Source organism: Papilio machaon, chromosome 16 (genome assembly GCF_912999745.1).
Source record: "Papilio machaon chromosome 16, ilPapMach1.1, whole genome shotgun sequence".
Lineage (NCBI taxonomy): Eukaryota > Metazoa > Arthropoda > Insecta > Lepidoptera > Papilionidae > Papilio > Papilio machaon.
In genome coordinates, this window is record NC_060001.1 from 3,081,507 (window position 1) to 3,099,305 (window position 17,799).

The 17,799-nt window shown below is 33.1% G+C and overlaps 3 protein-coding genes across 3 annotated transcripts in view; 2 read left to right on the forward strand and 1 right to left on the reverse strand.

Moving 5' to 3' along the window:
- The window catches only part of LOC106716738 (semaphorin-1A), a 253,117-nt gene that overhangs the window by 102,404 nt on the left and 132,914 nt on the right, over positions 1 to 17,799 (reverse strand). The gene's annotated exons all lie outside the window — the stretch shown is intronic.
- Positions 565 to 1,614, forward strand: LOC123721821 (cilia- and flagella-associated protein 20-like). Its single transcript, XM_045681702.1, has one exon. It carries the CDS (start codon positions 571 to 573, stop codon positions 1,525 to 1,527), a length of 957 nt encoding a protein of 318 aa, XP_045537658.1. The 5' UTR covers positions 565 to 570; the 3' UTR covers positions 1,528 to 1,614.
- Positions 5,413 to 6,374, forward strand: LOC106716456 (cilia- and flagella-associated protein 20-like). Its single transcript, XM_045681703.1, has one exon. The coding sequence runs from the start codon at positions 5,418 to 5,420 to the stop codon at positions 6,372 to 6,374; it is 957 nt and encodes a 318-aa protein (XP_045537659.1). The 5' UTR covers positions 5,413 to 5,417.

Below are 17,799 nucleotides of genomic sequence, written 5' to 3' on the forward strand. Positions count from 1 at the left end.
CAACTGAAAGCCTTTAAAAATTTCATTTTAAAAAACAAAAAGATCCGAACAAAATAATTGACAAATTGGGATCTGCAAATATTTTGAAGAAGTTTTCTCATATTTTTTTGTTTAATGAAAAATTCGCAGTTATTTGTATCTTTGCAAAAAATAATGGAACCGCATGGTTTCCAGTACAACAGTTTACAAAGCAACGTGACCAATCTTAAATATTAATAAAACCAACATCAGCATTTTAACATCTACAATCGCCAACAAAACTTGCTCTTACGTAATCCAGTGTTCCACTGCAGTCGTCAATCCAGTGGTGTTCTTTCTAATTTGATGTAGTACCGATTTTGGTTGTTATTTAAAAGAAATCTCATTTTTCACAGAAAAAGTAACATAAACTAATGTGATTAAAGGTTAGCTAAAATACTGCTAAACTCTTTTCTAACCAATACGCCACGATTTATTATTTCATATTTTGACATTCAATGTCCAATTGCTTGTTAATTTCTTCAGATTGAGTGAATGTCAAGTTACGATTTTAATTATTAATTTAAGAAAATAATCTTATATAATAAAGCAATGTTCAGAGATTTGTACCAACGGGGCATGGTTACAATATTTTTTAGTGTAGGTTCAAAACCATTGGACATCTGGGAAACACATATAAAAGATGGATACATAAGAAAGTTTTTGGATCAGGACATAAAGTCAATGGTCTACGAAATACGTGGCACTAACGTTAGTACAACATATATAAAATGCCCTAAGGGAAACCAGGTTTTAGGTATAAATATGCCTTACATGATAATGATAGTTAAGAATCTAAAAAAGTATTTTACGTTCGAGGTTACCATATTAGATAACACAGGCGTGAGACGAAGATTCCGAGTTTCTAACTTTCAAAGCACCACTCAAATACAGCCATTTTGTACAGTGATGCCCATCGGTTTAGCTGACGACTGGAATCAAATCCAGTTCAATATAGCTGAGTTCACTCGACGGGCTTACAACAAACAATTTGTCGAAGTACAAAACGTTAAGATAAATGCAAACATTCGACTAAGGCGAATATACTTTACGGAAAGATTAGTACATCCGGATGAGCTACCTAACCAGTACAAGTTATTTTTCCCTATAGATAAAAAGGCAAAAAAAGAAAAAATTATACATCCATCTCAGACAGAAATGCCGAAAGTGAACGTTTCGAAAATCAGTGTTAGGGAACAAGAAACGAGAGCTACTATTGCCAAGGCACCATCAGAACATGCATTAGAAGGCAAAAATAAGTCTAAGACAAGCCTGAAGGAGAGTGTTACTAAGGCACCATCAGAACGTTCTATCGAAGGTGAAACGAAGTCTAGGACAAGTGTAAAGAGATCCCTTACTAAGACATCGTCAGTAGTAGAAGGCGAGACGAAATCTAAGGAAAATTTAACGGAGACTATGGAAGACATACCTGACCAGCCAATAGAAGCATTTATTAATACACTACTCGATCAAGAAGTATTTGAAAAGTTAAAAACAGAGGAGGCTTGATATGGAATGCGAAGTTTTTACAAGTTAAGGTTGGAATTGTTTAGTTTTATTTTAAATTATTTTCCACGCTTTCAGTATTTCAAAACTGGCCGCTTGAGATTTTCGTATTTGACTATCGTTAAACCATCACTATAGTTTTTCACAATAAGCCAATTTTATTATTTTAATACAGTTTATTTAACTTTAATTTCAATAAATGATTACACCTTCAATACTTTTTATTTGTTACATATATTAAGCATTAAACCTATGATAACATTACCACAACTATATTGGTTCATAATAAAAATAAAATTCCATTAATTACACAATGAATAATTTCAATAAAAAAAAACCAGACTGAAACTGATAGATGAAATAGCGCCTAAAACATATATTGGCTGCGTTTTAAAACAAAGATTTTTAAATATTTAATTCTAACTAAATAAACAGTTATGTTAACCGTAACAGTTTTTATTTTAGAATATCCTCGAAAGAGATTTAGCAATGGAAAAAAAAAATTCCAATTTTATTTCTCAAGGCCACTATTTGTGTTTTGTAGCGATGCCATAAATCCTATAACTACGACGACGTAGACGAATCAAATGAGACCTCATTCCTCAAAATCTGTTTAGTTGGGTAGGTTTTAGACCATCACAATGGAATTTACATCTATACAAACCCACATACAAAAAAATCAAACTTAGGTCAGTCGGGTAAAAAGGAGGGGTTTCAAGGAATACATTTTTTACTTGATGAGGCCAGCAAGTAGCCAATTCTATATCCAATAAATACGATATTTGCCCCTTTGGACGTACTTTGGTCAAATATAACCGCCTGAGTGATCAGATCTTGTGAGAAGCTGGGCGGTAGTGTTCTTCAAAATACAATACACTATTCATTAGTCTTCCCTAATTCAGCTCTGAATCTGCTCAAAAGTTCAGGTTATATAGTCTAGAACCGTTGAGTTGTAAAAGACTAAATTCGCAGCTTACGGCTCAACGTGATATACCAAACGATAATATCTGAACCGGTGAGAGGTGCTGCTATCGCGGTTGGTTCTGTCAGAATATATATAAAGCCTACATATACAGTCAGCTTCATAAATATAGTGGCAGTCAAGATATCCAAATATATAGGAACACCTAAAGTGATCAATTATATAAGTACAACCAAAGTCATCAAATTAATTGAAGCATCCACTCTGCTCAAAAAGATCGAAGCGTTCATATCGTCATATATATGAGTACATTCAAAGTGCCCATAATTATAGTAACAGACAGAGCGTCAATAGTAACGAAGCATCGAAAGTATGCAAAAATATCGTAACATTAGACAAAATTGAACTCTATCTCTATTCACTTAAGATACACTTTGAAATATACTACTTCGGTTAAATTCATTTGACGCTTCGTATCAACATAATAGGTTGTCCAGTAAGTTCGTTCCGATTTTCAATAGGTATTTTAGAATAGACATGTTTACATAACACATACATACTAAAAGAGGATAACTTCAGCCATATTTTGACAAATGGTAGGACACGATTCGTTCTTTTCTATTAGTTTTATAAAAACTGATTGACTTAATTTTTGTCGAAATAAATAAGACGTTTTGCTATAAAATCGAACAAATATAATTTAAAAGACGTATGCCAAAACTTAAGGGCCTTTAAAATTTCCCTTAACAATGGGCACGAACTTATCGGACAACCCAACATTTTTCTTCTTATTATTATAACGCTTAAAATTTATAAATTTACGATACATGACAGATACCTAATCTATATATATATAAAAGAAAGTCGTGTTAGTTACACTGTTTATAACTCAAGATCGGTCGAACTGATTTTGCTGAAAATTGATGGGGAGGTAGCTTAGAACTAGGAGACGGACATAGGAACTTTTTATCTTGTGAGCATTTTTTTTATTCCGCGCGGACGAAGTCGCGGGTAAAAGCTAGTAAGTAACATAAAATTTTATTCTGTCACAATATGTGCTAGTTTCAGTGTTTTACTATTTTTGCCGCGGTACGTAAGTTTAATGGTTCGAATCCCAGGCTTACAAGGTTTTTATTTTTCAATATTATCAATCACATATAGAGCTTGTTTTTTTTAATGAAAAGGAAAAATCTGGTAATGTACTTAGAATATGTTTTTTACTTAACAAAAACAATTTTAATTTTTTATTTTTGAGGTATTAAATATTTATATAAAATTAATAACGATTAGGTTCGGCCATCTCGGGATAAAGCGAGTGGGCGGAGAGTGTTTTCATTTGTCATTGCGGTCATTGAAATTGAATTCTACTCGTATATCCATATCCTTGAAATACACTTTGAAAGTATACAACTTCTGTTAAATTAATTAACAATTTGTATCAAAATATTTTTCTCTTCCTGCTAGGTATCTTCAGTCCGGTTGCAGTAGAATTTTCCAAGCGTAGATTTATTACACGTATTCGATGTCGCCTGTGACATAGTCCGCGCGGAATTAAAAGACGGAACTTACAATAACAAACGTGAACAATAAAATAGTAATAGTAACCAATAATTGTTGCGATAAAGTTCAATTTTATATAACGCTTTGATAATAAAATTAAAAACCTTAAAAAATGTAAAAATAAATATACATAGTTTGGGATTCGAATCGCCAAAACTGCGTATTACAGCGAACAGTTAAGCCGTAAAGCCAAACTGTCATATATGGTGACAAATTAAAATTTGATATTGCTTATCTATCTAGTATCTGTCATGCGGGACGTAAACTTGTAGTAAATAGCAAAAAAATGTTTTGATATACAATGTCAAATGAATTTAAACGAAGTAGTATATTTCAAAGTGTATCTTAAGTGAATAGAGATAGAGTTCAATTTTGTCTAATGTTACGATATTTTTGCATACTTTCGATGCTTCGTTACTATTGACGCTCTGTCTGTTACTATAATTATGGGCACTTTGAATGTACTCATATATATGACGATGTGAACGCTTCGATCTTTTTGAGCAGAGTGAATGCTTCAATTAATTTGATGACTTTGGTTGTACTTATATAATTGATCACTTTAGGTGTTCCTATATATTTGGATATCTTGACTGCCACTATATTTATGAAGCTGACTGTACATGGAAAATGTCAAAAGAAAGAATTAAGGTGACATCTACAGTAGAGAGAGAATCTTGTTACATTTTTTGACGTTGACAGAGGGGCGCTAGCAACCTGTCATAATTTAGTTTGACTTTGCCCACCGGTTTAGAGTTCAGATAAACGGTCTATACTATGGCTCTGATATCATTTGTTAGACATACATGGCATCAATGGTGTGACGTTTCACAAGCCGCGGCTCGTTGAAACAAAGCGCTCGCTTTACATCTCATAATAATACCCTTTGAATCGCGATTGGAGGCTCGCAGTCCAAAACGCAAATCATAACTCTATAAAGGCACAATTTGAGCTGAGCTGCGAACCGGTTCACTGATTACACATGCCGTTAGCTGATCTGCAGATCAATTTTAGTTAGTGACCCATTTCTACCATTAATTATCTATTCATATGAATAAAATTAGAGTGTCTTTATGTAATACGGAGAAAAGAAAACATATTTCGGAAAATTAGTTTTCTTTATTAGCAACGCAAATACATAACGTGTAAAACAAACTAAAATTTTCTATGTCCATATACGTTTAACATGTATTCTGACAAAACAAACCGCGCCAGCAGCGGTCCCACGATGGGCTAGATATCCTTGTTTAACTATACATTTAAAGGAGGTTTTATAATCTAAAGGAAATCATTGTGACACTGGTTGATATATATATATATTTTTTGTAATCAAACAAATATCACAATGACATAGTAAAGTCAAATGTCAAAAATTATATTCATATAAACTTAATTCTATCAAGATTTAATAATGTTTAAAAATACCTATCAAAGTGGACTTTTGACAATATTTTATAGCTGTGGATCAAATCCATTAGCGATATGGGATATGGAGGTACGGAATGGTCACATTAAACGACTCACTGATAGCGAAGTAAACTCTATCGTTCTTGAAATAGTGGGTACTAATGTTGCGACTACTTACATAACTTGCCCGAAAAGGAACCAAGTACTAGGTATTAGATTACCTTTTCTTGTGATGATAGTGAAAAATTTAAAAAGATACTTCTCGTTCGAAATTACCATTTTGGATGACAAAAACCTCAGAAGACGATTTACAATTTCCAATTTCCAATCAACAACAAAGATAAAACCCTTTTGTACCTCAATGCCGATCGGTCTATCGGGGGGATGGAATCAGATACAATTTAATTTAGCTGATTTTACGAAAAGAGCATATGGGACTCAATTTATAGAAACACTTCGAGTACAAGTACATGCAAATGCACGGTTACGTAGAATTTATTTCTGTGAACGGCTTTATGCAGAAGATGAATTACCACAAGATTACAAATTGTATTTACCACTAGATCGAAAGCAAAGGAAGGGCAAATTTGGGAAAGACCCTGCACAAGCTGCTAAACCATCAGCTGCTCCACCCCCTACGCCTCCAACTGAAATTGTGAAGAAAGAAGAAACGCCACAGGTTGCCAGTGAACCTATCAAGCAAGAACCACCAGAAGTTCCAAATATAAAGGAAGAAAAGCCCGAACCAATTAAGGAGGAGGTAATCGAGAATATAAAACCAGAAGAACCCGCAGAAATACCTGAAACTGTTGCTGAGGACACCACGGTTACTGAAGAACCACCAGCTGCTGAGGAACTCCCAGCGGTTGAAGAGCCCTCCGCGGTTGAAGAGCCCCCAGCCGTTGAAGAGTCCCCAGCCGTTGAAGAGCCACCAGAAGCCGAGTTAGAGGAAGAATCTTAACACAACAACATGAAAAATTTACGTACAGTTTACGTTCAAGGTATTGTTTGTAGAATATTTACAAGTGTTATTTTTATATTTTTTAATTGATAATGATTATGTTACACTTTAAATATTACAATTGATATATTGAATTAATGGTTTTTATTTTCTACTATACTTAAACGTATTTAAGTCGTTTTTTTGCATTCGTTACCTGAAACTTGTACATTACCTAATAATATGAAAGCTGGAATTAAAACTGGAATCTATAAATCATGTTCATTTGTATAAGTCGGCTAGAAATAACGTATACTCGTAAAAAGTCCTCATTATTTCAATAGTATTGCTATTCATAAATTAATTCAAAATAAAAAGAATGCTATCTGGAACCTTATTGGCGGGGTCAATTGCTCACAGAATTGAATAAAAATATTGAAATGTGTACCGAGGGGCTCGCTTCCGAAAATCTCGGGTCTCTGCTTTCTCTTTTTATTACACTGAATAAGTTAGAGTGGATATCTTTAAATATGTAAACAAAAATTCCCCGAGAGCAGTTTGGGTAGCTTCGATATACGTTACGCAAAGTACTAAATTATAATGAATGTTTTACGGAACTACAGAAAAACTATGATGAAAGGAGGAGTGGGTCGGTCTTTAATGTACGAAATTGAAATAGGGAATCGCATGCAAAAAATTTCAGCGTATCTTTTATGGACCTTTTTGTTACATACGTAACGTGTTATGAAGTATTGAATTGTAAAATGTATGGATAAATTCAATTATTTTAACGTAGTCTCAGCTGTACCAATAAGAATATGCACATTATAATGTGTCTAAAGCCGCGAACAGTTATCTCTTATAATATTTTCCCGACAAACGCCGGCAATAAGTTAGCGCGGTGCGGTGAGCGATAAATCGCCCGGTGGTGCATGTCCTGACTGTGAGCGGGTGGCGCATAAACGAAACTAAGAGCGGAATATTTCGTATACTAATATTACAATTTGATTTGGCATGTCGGGTACTATACTACTCGTTTCCCCGACGAGCCTACTTTACCGCATTTTTAATAGAAAAAAATTCAACAAGATTTAAATAATCGGTTAAAATATTTTTATTAAAAGGTAAAGTAGAAATGATTTTTTGATGCCATTTTATTTTAATAAAAATTACCTAACAAATATGCAAATTTATAAATAGTTTTGTCGTCTTATTAAATATATTTCAACTGTTAGCGCAACTCAAGGGGTGCAGCTCTTGCCAGGCGATTATAACTCGGGCCAAGTTATATTAGCGGAGTGAAGTTAGCGAGCATTTCGCTGCGGTGCCTGTTGGTGGTATTAAATCTTTAATTAACTTCAACTTACAAACGTGGCCAACATTTAGAAATATATGGAATAAAGTTGAAATACGATTTTATTTCATACATTAATATATAAATTCTACTATTTTGACATTCGTATTAAAATTGTTGTTGTCTTAGTTTTACATGGTGAGTGAAAGAGATAGAAATATACTTTACGCGTTTTTCGATATTGGAAACCCACCCTTAGGAAAACTTAATGTGATTGATTCGAAGCTCAATGTTTGAACATATTTGCAAATTCTATCTCTGTAACAAAACATTCGTGAAGTTAAACCATTTGTAAATAGTAATTCAGGACACTATAACGAAAAGCGTGATAATGTTATAAAATATAACAATTTCCAATGTACTACGCTTGTCCATAACTAAAGTTAAATAGTTTATAGATGGTCATGTTCTACATCGGTAACAAATTTATTATGTTGTAAAATTTACGACAAGGCTAAATCAACCGAAGTACGGTCTATGACGGACGTGACTGGCCTATTGGACTACAGTCTACAGTCAGTAGGAGAAGAACACGACTATCTAGAAAAACAGAGAAAGATACGCTATTTAAAAATACCTTACTACTTATAAATCCATAACTTCATTTTTCATAGTCCGAAGTCCAAATAACCAGCTGGTCTCTTAATGTTAATTAATCCGACGCTTTTGGAGGTTTTGCAACACCAGAAAAACTGCAGACGGGTTGCTGGCCTTTAAGAAATTTTTTTTATATTGTGGGGGAAATCTTAACAAAGACTCTTAACTCCGCTACTGATATGGAACAGGGTTTTTGGGATTTACCCGTTAAAACCCCCTCGGAGGTCATTTTCTAGTGCTTCAGGCGGGGCTCCAAGATCTCCGGTATAACTCTCCGGTACCCCACTATACACAGCCTGGTCGCTGCCCAAGATAACTTGAGCTTCCTTAACAATGGTACTCCGTAATGGTACTTAACGGTATTTCGTTACTGAAATCTCAAACAGAATCTTTTCTATTTACCTCAAACGAATGTGAGCTTTAAAAGCAATTTACAGTATTTGGATATATCGTTATTTATTTGTCGACTATATCGCACCACTTACCTAAATTAAAGGAGTCGCGTCGCACTTGTGGATTGCAGATTCAATTACCGCGTCTGAGTGTGTGTAGTGCCACACGAAAATACTTCACAATATTTTTTTACTCTTTAGTGAAAGTTTGAGTGATTTTGGACTTATATAAATCACGATATTTATTTAATTAGGAGGCACTTACAAAATTTTGGAACTATTCAATATTTGGGTGCGACATATAGGTTCACATTCACTCTACAAGAAAGTTGAAAATAATAAAGCTTTTTTTTTCTTATTTTTACCATTAAAATCCATCTATTTCTAGTCTTTTAAATTATAAACAGCGCTTATCTTTGCGGTACATAAAGCGGGATGATTTTTACGTGGCGTCGGCCGGTCATATTTTAAATGGTTTCCAGCGGACGAAGCGTTGGGCCGTCCTGATAACGACGGCTATCGGTTATTTACTGACCACCAAATAAAACAACTTTTTCTATACTTTCTGTGATTAGATTAAAATAGACTACGTATAAAACATCAATTCATAGCTTGTAAATCTGTTACTATAAAATAATGTAAACTGTAATCAAATCATGCTCTTTGATGATCTAAAATGATTCTAATGTTTTCTAGTTATTGTGAAGTATAATATTTTACTAACGTCACATAAATCATCAGCGCTTTCATCAGAAAAATAACATATCTTCAGTAAATACACTTTCTCTTAAGGAAATACACTCACATCTATCGCTATTAACATTTATCTCCAAGAATAATAACGCAGAAACAAATTTAGCGTAGCGAAGTAGGGGATAACTTATAGCTTTCTTTCAATTAATTGTGCTAACACTCCCAGACAGACAAATGCTATTTTCTCCCATCCGTTGTATGCGATAAAACACTTGCTGTGTTTATCATCAAAGCCAAGATGAATGCCGTTCTTAATACGACAAATAGCTCCTATTTACTAAGTGAGGGCGCAAAAATAGTGAATGTAAAAGCGAGAGATGGTAGTGACTTGTGTTTTGTCAAGATGCCTTAAGATGTCTTAATAGTTCTGACAGTATAACTGAGCTTTAAACAACAAATAGTTGAACTTTAGCTATTTGAAATTTCAGCTTTTAATATAATTGCTTGTATTCTTATTTTGTATTTAATCTTTGCATTTAACGCTTACTACAAAAACATATTTTTGATTATAAGTCCTATAACTAGATTAGTAGTATTAACTAGATTTTTAGAGAAGATATTTTTAAAAATAACGTACCGTAAGTTAATATTCATTAATCAATATACATTTCAATTCCCACAGAAACAAATAGCTACAATAAAAGGTATTTTGTTGGAATCGTAAATCAAACTCAGTACGTACTATTTAAACAAGTTAGTTTCAATTGAAGCTTTATTACGTGCACACAAAACCAAATGTTTACGTAACTCTTCCGCAGGGGATACGTTAATAAAACAATCAAACAATGGCGTATTTAACCATTTTTACAATACAAAAACCTCGTTTCCATGTTTGTCACAATTTTTTATTAGAGAAAAGAGCAAACGAGCGCCAGGAACACCAGGATGATCTACGACGCCTATAGACAGCTCAGAGATATGAGGAACTACAGATGCGTTTTTGCAGAAATGTGCTATACGATGTAACAAGAAAGATGGGATATTGTTATGTCACTGCCTTATTTAATTAATGCTGCCTGTCCAAAATAGGGGCTCGTCACAAGTCACAAGTTATATACTTCCTTAAACTTTACTTACATCTTTAATTAAGATAAAAAACTTGAACAATATTAAACGCAATAAAAAACACGTATTTTCAAAGATATAAAATTTTTATGTCCTACGTGAAACTACATTTTATTTACGTAAGTGCGGTGCGGAATATTTTACATTATAAAGTACATACGAGGGCCCGAGCCATCCCCTGAATATTCATGGGATGCCGGAGATTGTATCGCGTAATAAACACCCTGTATACAATACTAGTCTACCCACGTGTTCCATTCGGACGATATAAAATTTTTAATATACATTAAAAAACGTAATTGTACGTAAAAATGGAATGTATATTCAATTATACGTCAACCATAGTGTTTATGAATACAGCACTATTGAATTAATTTTACGTGTCACGGAATACAAATATTTGTTGTTTTACCTGCGGGTGGAATTTATTTATCAGTATTATTAATGTGGGTTTACACTGCCGAAACATTGATTCAGAAACATTAAGAAATTATTAATACTAAAATTCGTTCACATACCTATAGTAAAGGGACTAGCCACTGAAATATCTGACCTTTACTTGCTTTACAGTTTTTTTTTTATCTCGACAGCAATATTTTTCCAGTGTGCCTGTATCAACGCGTTCGCTAGACCATGTATCACGTTTGATCTCCCCATTAAACTATATATCAATAAACCATTCAACTTCACTAGACTGTGACTTATTCTCATCGAAAATACAAACGTTTATGTTGCACCGTACAACATTTTGTTTACTCTATTCTTTTTAGCCGACTTCAAAAAGAAGGAGGTTATCAATTCGACTGATTTTTTTTTTATGTGTATTACCGCGAATCACCGCCCCTGGTGGTCCGATTTTGATAAAAAAATATTTTAATCGAAAGGAAGTGCTTGCAGATGGGTCCCATTTTTTTTTAAAATAACTAGAAGACTAGTAGATTTTTCAAAGAGAATGAATGAGATGAGAATATGTTTTTATACTAGTGTATTGACAGTGGAAACATACAGTAACTGGTTATTATTTTATGGTCAACAGCAAACAAGTAAACAACGTACGGCAGCTGACAGATTAATTTCGCGAATGAATTATTTTATTTGAACGATGTCGACTCCGATCGGTCAGCGGCAAGCGGGATTAATGACCCGATGAAGTTTAACCAAATTATACGTGGGGTGGGGAAGGGGGGCGGTGCTGCAACATTTTATTTTTCGAATACCGTCCCCCCAAAAAATTTGATTAATTATTTAGACCTTCCGATTTAATTAACGTCCGACACAGGTCGTAAGTAAAATTGATAAACTTTTTGTACTCACGAGAATCGAAAAATGTTAAATTGTAAAAATAATATTATCAGAATATAAAAAAAAATTAACTGAATTATTATAAAACTAGAATCGAATGAAGTCTTAAAGCTCTAAAAACACGATTCTTCTTTCTGTGACACATTGCGATCGCGGGCCGTATCTTTAACATGACTAGTATATATTATAGTATAAAGTATTCATATTAATTAAAGTCAGACAATATTTATTATTTTCAAAATCAATTTGTTTAAATAAATTCGAATTCAATGGAAATGAGAAATTACTTTTAAACATTTCACTGGCTGAAAACATTATTTATTGTCTATGAATTTATTTTGGAACTTATTTAAATTGATAATACAAACATGTCTGGTTGTGATAAGTCTGTGATTACAGGCTTATAAAGGTAAAATTGTTTTGATAGGTACACATATATTATGTTTTGATTTCACATTGAATACGTTGAATTCGATATATAGAACTAAGAGTCAGTATTACAATATATGCAGTATGAACTATTTATGTACTTTTGTGTAAATCATAAAATCAATATGCATAAATATAGTTATTCGAATAACTATTAAAACACTGACAGTATTATATACATAGGTAGGTGTAACCGTTCACGAATAATATAGCAAGTTATTACAAGGGTCATTGCGTGGACGATAGCATTAGTTGGGGGCCAGATTCCGTAAAAACAGGCATAAATCACGGGCCCACCGACCCTCACTAATTACGGTTTAATTTACAGCAACAAAGAACTTCAGTAACACTAGCTCCGGACTCGTGTGATATATGTTACACATGTGATATGTATGCCTTTTGATGTCTTCTTAAATTATTATTTATGGTTAATTTCAATTGAAAATTTATGAGAAATGAAAGCACTAACATACTTGAACAGGCTATAAGCCGTGGTATTTTGTGCTTTTTTTTATGATTTGATTTTTGCCATTTTGGCGCTCAGTGTTTGCGATTGCTACCGGCATTGATGATTCGAATTATTTATAGAGATAGAATTAACTGTCAAGAAATCAATCAATAACTGTCAACAGGCGCGTTTATGTCGGAACAAAGCAAAAGCTGTCATTTCGAAATAATGACTTATCAGTTATTGAGAGTTATAGGTGAAGAATTTTAAATTGTAAGATTGTACCGTTAAATTTGATACATTTTTTAGATTTATTTTAAAGATATAATTTACCCAGTGACGTTTTCCGTCTTATTAATACATCTGAATGCCCCCAAAATGTAAATTGCCACAGCAAAAGAATTAACATATTCAAAATGCATACATAATATGCTAACATCCGCACTTAATTAGAAGGTCTGTTTATGACAACATCACGAACTTTTTAGCATGACTGTGGTATATCTTGTATAAATGTATACTTATATTATATTATATATTAATAATAACATTATTAATCTTTACATTGCTCAAGACAATTGAAAACTTGATAACAAAATTGTTTCTTTACTTCATTCTATTATACCAAAATATACTTCATCATTATCATCATATTGCACGCCCGAAGGGGTATCTAACTGTGTTGTAGCTGTTTATAAATGTTTGTAACTTTATAACAATGTAATACAGTTTGCAATAAATGAATTATTATTATTATTAAACCAGTAAAACAATTTAACCAAGGTTCATAACAACATTCATCAGTTATAAATAAAGTTTCTATAAATGTATTACAGATTGAGCGACTTATCGTGGATCACGGCACAATTTAAATTTCACTTGAGGATAATTGAAAAAGTTCCCCTTTTATGCCTACATTGCTATCAGAAAAGGCGAATTATTAAACCAATTAAAAGTTAGCAACATTAACTGAATCAACGCACAACAAATTTCCTTCAGAAGTTTCCGACCTTTGTATCGAGGATTTTATTTCACCGTGCCTTTTGTGGCACCTACCGTAAATTCGTTTACCTATGCTTTACCTTGCCGAGATCATAACATTTAATTTTTTTTTAATATTACTAATTTAAGCAAAGGAATTAGGAATAATTTTATCAGTTGATGACATTTTAGGTCCCTTAACTAAAATAATAAGTTGCATAGTTTTATCGGTAAGAAAAAGACACCACAATGTAAACACTGTTATTCAAGTACAAACAAAATAAATTAAACCTTACTAATATTATAATTGCAAATATTTGGACGGATAGATGAATGTTTGTTAAAAGGTATCTCCAGAACCGCTGCATAGATCTCGGTGAAATTTGGAATGGATGTAGAACATAGTTTGGAAGAACACAGGTTACAAATAATTATTTTTATATTAATTCCTCGCGACTGGAGTCTCAAGTGCCAGCTGCCTGCCAGTAATAGCAATATTTTTTAGTAAAAATGTAGATTATTCTTTAAAATTCTGTTTGTGAAATACAGATCAAGTCATGAATATAGCTTAAATTACACGTATTATTGCAGCTAGTGTAGGCTGAGTCTTTATAAAAAATTCATTACAAGTAACATTCATGCCATTCGAATTTGATTCTTATTACGTGAGCGAGTGAGTGGCAAATCGCTAAGTACGTAAACATTCAACTCATTTTCCGTCGACATTGAATATTCTGCTATGTTTGAAGGAAAAACAAAGTGTTAAATTGCGTGGGGAGTCGCCTTTGAGAGATGAATATGGGGACGGAAATTGGACTTTGCGTGCCGGCATTACAGTCTGTTTTTGATCGAAGTGACCAATTGGTGGAAGTGGGGGGAGACGGAAGAGGGGTTCAGTAACCGCTGGTACGCGAGACACGTGGAGGATGTAGGTCAAGTGATAGCAACAAAAGTATGTATATATCAGGAATACGACTCAGACGACTGTTGTCCACCGATGTGGACACTAGTATACAATTATGGTTTAAGTTTTACATCTTCTCCATCACAGTAATCGCTACTTCTTTTCTATCATACTTATTATAATATATTTATTACAGGATTAATTCAAAACAAAAATTAAAACTAGTATTATACTTTAAAAAAAAATTAGGGCAAACTTCATCCGTACAATCTGATCGGAGATAAAATTTGCGCCTTGTTTTTAAGTTAAGGAAAGAGAAAAGATATCACGCATCCAGTGATCAAGCTTGCAGCAATACACTCGTCAGATAAAACGCAGAAGCATACTAGAAGCTATGTTTTCTGAGCCATGGAAGTGAGTTGCCATTCGTGCTGCTCTTGTTGTCTACCACCATTCAACTCTGTTCAACTGCTTTGAACAGGCAGTATGGAGGAGTTTATGAGCAATCGCATGCAGACGTAACTTGAATACAATAGCTTAATGGAATTAGCGGTTAAAGGAAACGCTTTCTATCACTGCAGCTACAACTTCAGTTAATTCCTGCATCTATTAACTCTTCATACGTTGATTAAAGCAGAGGAAAAACGTGTCAATAAAACACGCTTGTTTCCAGTTTAATTGCTTGATTATGTATTGCAGAATTATCTGGAAGTTTTTCGTATCAAGACATATTTGGTAATACATAATGCCATATTAAGAAACAAATACAAAGGATGTACAATTCTTAATAAAAGTACATTTAAGAAAAAACATTCTTAGCGTAGTATTTGTGTGGTTGCCTGTAACGAAGCGCTCGCAAGGCATTGTTCCACAACAAGCGAGTGTATAATGAAATTGTTCTTTATTCTCATTAAGCTGCAGACTGCGTCTCCGTTGCTAAGAAATATGAAATTATTGTGACAATAGTCGGCAATGAGTGTGTAATCTCAAGGGATATAAAGGCATTATATCGAAGCGTTCGCGCCTCGCGAGATTCAACACAGCGCGTATGCTGAGAAATGCAACTCGAATGTTCTTTTATAATAGATATTTTCTACGCTCATGTGAGGATAAAAGTAATAAAAGACATAGTTCACTTTATACACTGAAAAAGCTTTTGTTATCACTATTTTAATAAATTTAATATGTTTGTTACGTTATTAACGACGTCTTTTAGATAAAAATTGTACCGTAAGATATTATTAAAATTCTAGTCTATTTAATGGGACATAAAAGGCTGATTTGCGATTTTGTTTCGATCTTTTGAAAGGACACCGAGGTAAGATGCAATATGATAGTCACACAATACAATAAATTGTAATTTAAAAATTTGATATTTAAGTGTTGTTCTGTTCAGTACATACTTCAAGTCATGTGTAGTCTCTAAGCTATGAAATTTAAATCTCTCTTAGTGTTAAAATTTTTAAATGCGCACGTTACTTTTGAAGGGTTAAAAGGCCATAAATTAGGGTGTATCTCGCGATCTCGCCGTCATAATCACGCCGTTTATCTTATAACGCTACATTAACTACGAAAGCTCTAACATCTTGAAATATTTCCTTCGCTGATATTAAGATTCATTAAACTTTGGTTGTGTTGCCGCTAACGCCATCTGACCGCTGTTCAAGTTAAACATAATTGCATCATTGCAACAGTAGACATATACCTACTGTATTTAGGTTATTATTTCAATTATTATTTTTTTGTTGAAAATTTCTATGTTGCCATAATTTGTAAATAAAACTTAATATATATTAATGTATAGATTATTAACGTGGGATATCAACATTATACATATCTTATTGATTTTATTATTCTCTTACATGTGGCGTTAAAAATACAATAAATTAAGATTAGTTACAATTACAATAGATCTATCTAGAAATAATTATTGTGCTGAAGCCCAAATCTGAAAGAGTAGTAGTTTCTTAGTAAAGTGTACATAAGTGTACATTCTAATCATTGTGTGATAGTATTCGGCTTTCTTTGCTCGTTTTGTTTACCATTAACAATTGAAGATCATTAAAAATATATTAGCAAACATATTAAAGTTAACATGGTTTATCTTCAGGAAAGTATAACGAGCATCAAACAAATTAAAATTAGGTGGGCTTACAGCGCGGCCTATCGGTCGGCCGAAACACGTACCCGGTTCACTTCATTAAATTTAGCCTTAAAAGTTCATCGTGCTGATTTGATATTCAATTTGCCGCTCACAGGGACCGTCATAAATTTTTTATGGCCATATAAAAAAGCTTCTGTTGGCAGTTTCAGTTTTTTTTTTTTCAATCGGTTATGGTACTGTGAGTGTACGGAGGCGTGGTTCAGGATTTCATTGAATGGTCAATTGTTTTTGGAGCAGCAGAAATGTGACTGTAAAATGTTAAAGATTATCAATTTAATATATTGATGTATTCTAACTAAAAAAAATCAAGCTTTGTTAAAATGTTTTTGTTTATAATAATTTAAAGATATCAATCTGTTTTATTAATAATCATATTATATAGTAACCGTCGGCCGCTTCCTATTAATCAACAAACTTAATAAATAGCCTATATGTTCTTCTAGACTTTGTTCTACGCCTGTGTCCATCCATCAAAATCACTTCATATCAATTACTTTACCTTTATAATATTTTTCAATAGTTTTAAGTAAAATATATTAGTAGCGTAAGAGATATAACTAGAATGCCTTATATGGACTGTGTCGTAAAGTATACATAAATGGGCACAATTCAACCGACCTCATTTCCACGCGCAGCCGTGGGTAGATGGAAAAAAACGCTCATTATCGCTTTCCGGACTTACGTCTCTCCCCTGAGAATTGCAAAACAATACATTTTTTTTTATTTCTTAGCATACTTTAAACCACATTCCCCCTTAACCATTATTTGAACTGTTGAAGAAAAACCCACTGGATATAAGCTAGCGTATTCTTTACCCCGGTCTATATTTAGATCTGTATGAATTACATTTTCTTCATTCCACTCCAGAAGAAAAAAACACAAAAAAAAAACTAAAAGAACATTTTTTTTATAAAAATCGTCCACAATAAAAACTGATTACAAAGGTATATTGGTTTAGTACTATGACCAATAAAGGATTACGTACTTCCATTTTACACGGTCACAGACAAGGGTAATACCAAATATTCTAAAACCCCAATCTATTTGGTAATTTTTA

Excerpts from the sequence above, each read along its gene's own strand:
- LOC106716456 (XM_045681703.1), top strand. The coding sequence starts at position 5,418 with ATGTTTAAAAATACCTATCAAAGTGGACTTTTGACAATATTTTATAGC.
- LOC123721821 (XM_045681702.1), top strand. The coding sequence starts at position 571 with ATGTTCAGAGATTTGTACCAACGGGGCATGGTTACAATATTTTTTAGT.